Source organism: Colobus angolensis, unplaced genomic scaffold (genome assembly GCF_000951035.1).
Source record: "Colobus angolensis palliatus isolate OR3802 unplaced genomic scaffold, Cang.pa_1.0 Scaffold232, whole genome shotgun sequence".
Lineage (NCBI taxonomy): Eukaryota > Metazoa > Chordata > Mammalia > Primates > Cercopithecidae > Colobus > Colobus angolensis.
Genome location: NW_012115511.1, coordinates 2,792,963 through 2,799,728, shown reverse-complemented (window position 1 = coordinate 2,799,728; position 6,766 = coordinate 2,792,963). Strand labels below are relative to the sequence as shown.

Here is a 6,766-nt window from a genome sequence, read left to right as displayed (position 1 = left end):
AAAAAAAAAAAAAAAAAAAATACAATGGGCTAAAAACATGTTTAAGGCTGGGCTCAGTGGCTTATGCCTGTAATCCCAATACTTTGATAGACTGAGGCAGGAGGATCACTTGAGGCTAGGAGTTTGAGACCAGCCTGGGTCTCAAATTAGATGTATATAGTGGCATATGCCTGTAGTCTCAGCTATTTGGTAAGCTGAGGCAGGAGGATCATTCGAGACCAGGAGGTTTAGGCTGTAGGGAGCTATGATTGCGCCACTGAACTCCAGCCTGGGGTAGCAGCGGAACCCTGTGTCTCTTTAAAAAAAAAAAAAAATGTTTAAAAAACAAAAAGCCCATAAAGGAAACACACAAGATCTCACTGGAAATAAAGAAAGAAAGAAAGAAAGAAAAAGAAAGAAATAGAAGCATTGACTTTCTAAAATAGAAATATTAAGCATTGTAAAGGCAGTAGTTGGTTCTAAATCTGTAAATTCAGAGTGGTGGTTGAATCTTAGCAGGATTCTCTTCTGGAGTGCTACAGTATTGATTATAGTTCATGTGTAATAAAATTTTGAGGAGAATAAGTGAAGAGGTGGATAGGAGATTTGTCCTATCAGACTTTCAGGAAATATTAATAGCACAATATGGTATTGACACCAGAGTAGATTGATCAAATCATGATAGATTCCCGAAGTAGACCTCAGATAATTGGAGAGTTAGCATATACCTTAGTGTATGATGCATCTCAGTAGTACATGGTATTGGAGTAGCTGACTGGCCACCAGGCACAGATTTTGTAAATGCAATTATCAGTTGCTGTCATGTCTACCTCTCTAGTTTCTAGGAACTTTCCTTGCATCGGTATGTATATTCCATCATGTATGCTGCTTTCGATTAGATAACTCTGGTACTGAGATATCTTTCAACATCACGTATGATAAAATAATTGAAATTATTTAAGGGTAATGAAGCTGTTATTTATTATAAGACTATTAATGGGCCAGATGCTAGCTCATTTAATTTTGTAGCTTTAAAATAAAATTAATCTTAAGTTTCCAAAAGAGGAGCAGATTCCTAAGCAATATAATTTGACCAATGTCAGACAGGATTCAAATCTAAAGCTTGCTTCTAAAGTCTGTCTTCATTATACTTAGGCAAAGTACCTTCTTAGAACTGTATTGTGGACTGGGCGCAGTGGCCCATGCCTGTAATCCCAACACTTTAGGAGGCTGAGGTGGGAGGATCACTTGAAGTCAGGAGTTCAAGACCAGCCGGGGCAACATAGCAAAAACCTGTCTACAGACAGACAAACCCACCGCAGTATTATGTAGACGCCGATTATGCTTCCATCTAAGCCTCCCTAAGTCCTGTATTCCACCTACACTGATTTACATAGTGGTCCTTCCAAATGTCTATACTTTGCTATTTCCATGCCTTTGCCTGTGTTGTCTCTTCTGGTAACATAATTTATCTTATTCCCTTTCCACCTGTCTATGGTTTTTTTTTTTTTTTTTTTTTTTTTTGAGACAGAGTCTTGCTCTGTCGCCCAGGCTGGAGTGCAGTGGCGCAATCTCGGCTCTCTGCAAGCTCTGCCTCCCGGGTTCACGCCATTCTCCTGCCTCAGCCTCCCAAGTAGCAGGGACTACAGGCGCCCACCACCACGCCCGGCTAATTTTTTGTATTTTTAGTAGAGACGGGGTTTCACCGTGTTAGCCAGGATGGTCTCGATCTCCTGACCTCGTTATCCACCCGCCTCGGCCTCCTAAAGTGCTGGGATTACAGGCGTGAGCCACTGCGCCCGGCTTTATGGTTTATTTATCCTTGGAATTATAACCAAAATTCTTCACTCTTTCCCTAACTTGAGTAAGTTTACTTATATTTCTGCATGTTGAAAGTATCTTTGCCTTCCTGTATTCCAGTATGCTTTATACCTTTATTATAGTGCACATCAGTCTGCCTGGGGTCGATTGTGTTTACATGATTACTTAGAAAAGTATACAAAAATAAGAAATAGAAAAGAGACCTGTAAACAACTAAAATAGAAAGCAGGATGAAACAAATGTCAAACCAGTAGCATGCAAGGAGTAATTCTGAGTAGCACTGGGGAATACGGAAGACTTTTGTTAATTAGATTACTTTTGATCTGAATCTTGAGAAGTGAAAAGAATTCAGCTATATAGAATTTAGGGAGAAGGAACATTAGCGTAGACATCAAGGAGGGCCTGTGGGGAGAGATGGATTGGGAAATGAGACTAGGAAGGCAGATTGGGACCAGATCTAGAGAGCCCATGCTACAGGAGTTGGGCTTTCTTTCCAAGGGAGTAGGGTTGAGGTTGTGAAAATTGGACTTTCAGACAAAAGAGAGTAGAACTGTACGAAGAATAATTTCTTAGTGTCTTTAAAGCTTGGGTTTATAAAAATGTTAAATATATTGAGACAAAAAAGTACATTTCAGTGACATATGGCTTTAGACATGTGAAAGGTCTCATGTGTTTCTGAGTTATTCTAAAGCTCAGCTAAAAGAATGTCTGGCAACTTGAGCCATTACTTGTTTATATACATTTATACATGCATTTGTATTTACGTATGTTTGGAACATTTTTACTTTCAATCAGTGATACATCAACATTTTCTTTTTACATATGCAGACTAGCTGACAATTTTATATATAATAAACATTTATCCTTGAAATTTGGTATACAAAAAATAAGTAGATTTAATCAAATTTTCATCTACATATTACTAAATCAGTTAGTTTTTAAATGTTTAGTAGCTGGAGTTGCCTGTTTGTTTATAGCATTTTTTCTACAAATTACCATAACAAGGATTTACTAGTTAATACTAAAATAATGAGGGTTTTCAAGATACAAGTAAACGAGAGTAAAGCAGTTAAAATTTCTTTATGACTTAAGATCAGCAGCACTACTTAAATTGAAGAACTTCGATGTTTCAGGAGTATTATGTTTAGTGTCCTTCCATTGATGGCAGTTAGCAGTAGTCTACACTACAGTTACCTTCTTGAGGTCATATAGGAATCTGTTTCTGCTATTATTGTAGACTGCCTTATATTCATGGGAAGGAGGAGTGACAGGTACCAAAAAACCACAGAGGGACATATATTAAACTCTAGTTCCTTAATTTATTGGCATAAATTTTTTATGTTGGTTTTAAGGTATAAGTCTCATATTTTGAGTATCATGTTTTAAGAGTTCATTTTGCAAATATGAAAGTCCTCTAAGAATTGGAATGCTTGGATTGTTAAAAGTGTCTACTGAAAATAAATTAATTTCTTAGATAATTAAATTGGGATGACTAAAATATTTAACGAGAGCCGGGTGTGGTGGCTTATGCCTGTAATCCCAGCACTTTGGGAGGCCTAGGCAGGTGGATCACTTGAGGCCAGGAGTTCGAGACCAGCCTGGCCAACATGGGGAAATCCCGTCTCTACTAAAAATACAAAAACTAGCTGGGCCGTGCTGGCGCATGCCTATAATCCCAGCTACTCAGGAGGCTGAGGCAGGAGAATCACTTGAACCCAGGAGGCAGAGATTGCAGTGAGCTGAGATTGTGCCACTGCACTCCAGCCTGGGTGACAGAGTGAGACTCTGTCTCAAAAAAAAGAAATAAAAAAAAAATAACAAAACTTTTTATAGACCAAGGCTTCAATTTTTGTGTATTTAAAAATGAGTTGATGTTTTGTATAACAGTTGTATGTATTCTTTATGTAGTTTATAGTGATGTACTTTCTTTTGTGTGTTGTTTAGCCGAATATGTGGGAGTCCATGTCCTGCAGTGTGGCCTGATGTAATCAAACTACCATATTTCAACACCATGAAACCAAAGAAGCAATATCGTCGAAAGTTAAGAGAAGAATTTGTTTTGTAAGAAGGGGATGTATAAACATCCTTATTGCATGAATGTTTTACCTTTAATTCTAGTGAATTATAAATGTTAGTCTATTCTCTAGTGATCTGAGGTAAACCTATAATTCTTCTAGGGCATTTAATTTTGAGTTCTGTTTGCTACATGCAGATTACCATTTTACCATTATTATGCAATCAGTGATTTGAGGTTGTGTGTTTGATTTGGTACTTACATGAAATAACTTTAATAAGATCATTTAAATGTTACTGGAACAGCTTTCAAGCTACTTGAGCTCAGGTTTTCATTTTGCTTTAGAAAAAACTATACTGTTCAGTTCTTAATTTGTGTAATAACAGCAAATTGCCTGTGGAGTAACAATATATACTATTGTTTAGAAAGTGATTGCAAAAATTATGTAAAAATAATGAAATATTTATTCTAAGGAAAATTCGGGATTTATTGAAGTAAAGTATTATACACATATTAAAAAATGTTAGTATTTAAAATTATTTTTACATTATCTTAGTTTTACAATTTAATAAAAAATAGTTTAAGCTCCTAAAGAAACATAAGCTTGTGTCTAAAGGACACATCTGACTTTTGTAATCCTCTCATGCTAGTATTCCTGCAGCTGCGCTAGACTTATTTGATTACATGCTCGCCTTGGATCCTAGTAAGCGCTGCACTGCTGAACAGGCTCTTCAGTGCGAGTTCCTCCGAGATGTGGAACCCTCAAAAATGCCTCCACCAGAGTAAGTGACTTTTTTTATATCAGCTTCCACATACACAGTTTTAATAACATTTATGTATAATGATAAGATAGTTCATGCCTGGTTATGAGAAGAGAAGTATAATAAATCAAAGAAAAGATAAAACAGCAGTAATACACATAATTTGCACATCTAGGATATAGATGCTTGCTTAATGTTTAGAACTAGCAAAAACAGCTGCCTTCTAGCTAATTTTAGGCTTGATTGACCTCAAGATTTAATAACATATTTCAACTTTAAGAAAATATTACTGCTGCCCGGGCGCAGTGGCTCACGCCTGTAATCCCAACACTTTGGGAGGCCAAGGCAGGCGGATCACAAGCTCAGGAGTTTGAGACCAGCCTGGCCAACATGGCAAAACCCCGTCTCTACTAAAAATACAAAAATTAGCCGGGCGTGGTGGCAGTTGCCTGTAATCCCAGCTACTTGGGAGGCTGAGGCAGGAGAATCGCTTGAACCCAGGAGGCGGAGGTTGCAGTGAGCCGAGATCGTGCCATTGCACTCCAGCCTAGTTGACAAGAACAAGACTCCATCTCAAAAAAAAAAAAATATTACTGCTGTTGCTATTCTAATACTACGTCTACTAAATACTTAACACTGCTACTGGTACTGCTATAGCTATAATTTTGAGTGCTATGCTAAGCATTTTTCATTTTTTACATTAATCTTTATAACCTTATGAGGTAGGTGTTAGTATTATTATCATCACTACTTTACAGAGGAGGAAGCAGGCTCAGAGAGGTTAAGAAACTTGCCCAAGAATACAAATCTAGTAAAGGGTACAGCCAGCTCTCAAATTCACATAAGTCCAGTAAGAGAGGTTCAAAAAATACTTTATAGCATACTGTACAATAGAAATTTCTTATCATTGAATGAAAGAATATTAGTATCAGAAGCCTGTATGGAAAGAATTACTGTGTGATGGGGGAAATATACAGAGTTTGGGAGTCAAAATAGCTGGCTTCTCTTGAACCTTTACCTTCACATGGCTCCTGTTATTTCTCTAGGATTGATTTGGGGATGGGGGGGGAAAGAAAAACAGTTCATTTGCATTCTTTGACAGGATCTAGAAACCTTGTAGGTATTTTCTTAGTAATTTTTTTTTTGTCTTGAGACAGTCTCACTCTGTCACCCAGGCTGGGGTGCAGTGGCACAATCTCAGCTCACTGCAATCTCTGCCTCTCAGGTTCAAGTGATTCTCCTGCCTCAGCCTCCCAAGTAGCTGGGATTACAGGCATGCACCACCACATCTGGCTAATTTTTGTATTTTTAGTAGAGACGGCGTTTCACCGTGTTGGCCAGGCTGGTTTCGAACTCCTGACCTCAGGTGATCCACCCACTTTGGCCTCCTGAAGCGCTAGGATTACAGATGTGAGCCACCACGCCCAGCCTTTTCTTAATAATTTTAAAAATGATAAGGAGCATCATTAAAAGCAAGTCTATTATCTGTAATAATAAAATGGTTCCATGTAATAAAAATAGCATATGTTAAATGAACAGACATGGGCTTTGGAATTCAAATCCTGGTTCTTCTACTTATCAGTTAGATAGTGCTTGTTAATGTTTCTATGAGGCTGTCATATTCAGCTTTATTAAGCTTTTATTGAGCTGTACATGGTTGGCCTTTGTGGGATGATTTGAGAGCCAAAAAGCATCTATTATTTGACATCATGAGGGACCTGAATTTTTCACTGTTGAATTAATTGTTTCATGTTTGCTTTTTCCTTAGTGTGTATCAGTAATCTTAAAACTTGGGCTCAGTACCCCTTCAAATAACATTTTTTAAACTTCTGATTCGGAAAAATTTCAACTCTACAGAAAAATAGGAAGAATAGTACAATGAGTATTCATGTATATCCTTTATCTAGATTCAACAGTTATTAATAGTTGGACACATTTGCTTTATCACTCTCTGCTTTTTTCCTGAACTAGTTGGATATCATGTTGTGGAGGTGACACTTATAAATATGTAATCAAATCTGTAAGAACTAGGACTTGGCCGGGCGCGGTGGCTCAAGCCTGTAATCCCAGCACTTTGGGAGGCCGAGACAGGCGGATCACGAGGTCCGGAGATCGAGACCATCCTGGCTAACACGGTGAAACCCCGTCTCTACTAAAAAATACAAAAAACTAGCCGGGCGACGTGGTGGGC

The 6,766-nt window shown here is 37.9% G+C and overlaps 1 protein-coding gene across 1 annotated transcript in view; it reads left to right on the top strand.

Moving 5' to 3' along the window:
* CDK13 (cyclin-dependent kinase 13) overlaps positions 1-6,766 on the top strand; it is a 137,921-nt gene that overhangs the window by 113,562 nt on the left and 17,593 nt on the right. Inside the window, exons 11-12 of the mRNA XM_011944525.1 lie at positions 3,745-3,861; positions 4,465-4,596. Of these exons, the coding sequence (XP_011799915.1) occupies positions 3,745-3,861; positions 4,465-4,596 (249 nt within the window). The remainder of the gene's footprint in view (positions 1-3,744; positions 3,862-4,464; positions 4,597-6,766) is intronic.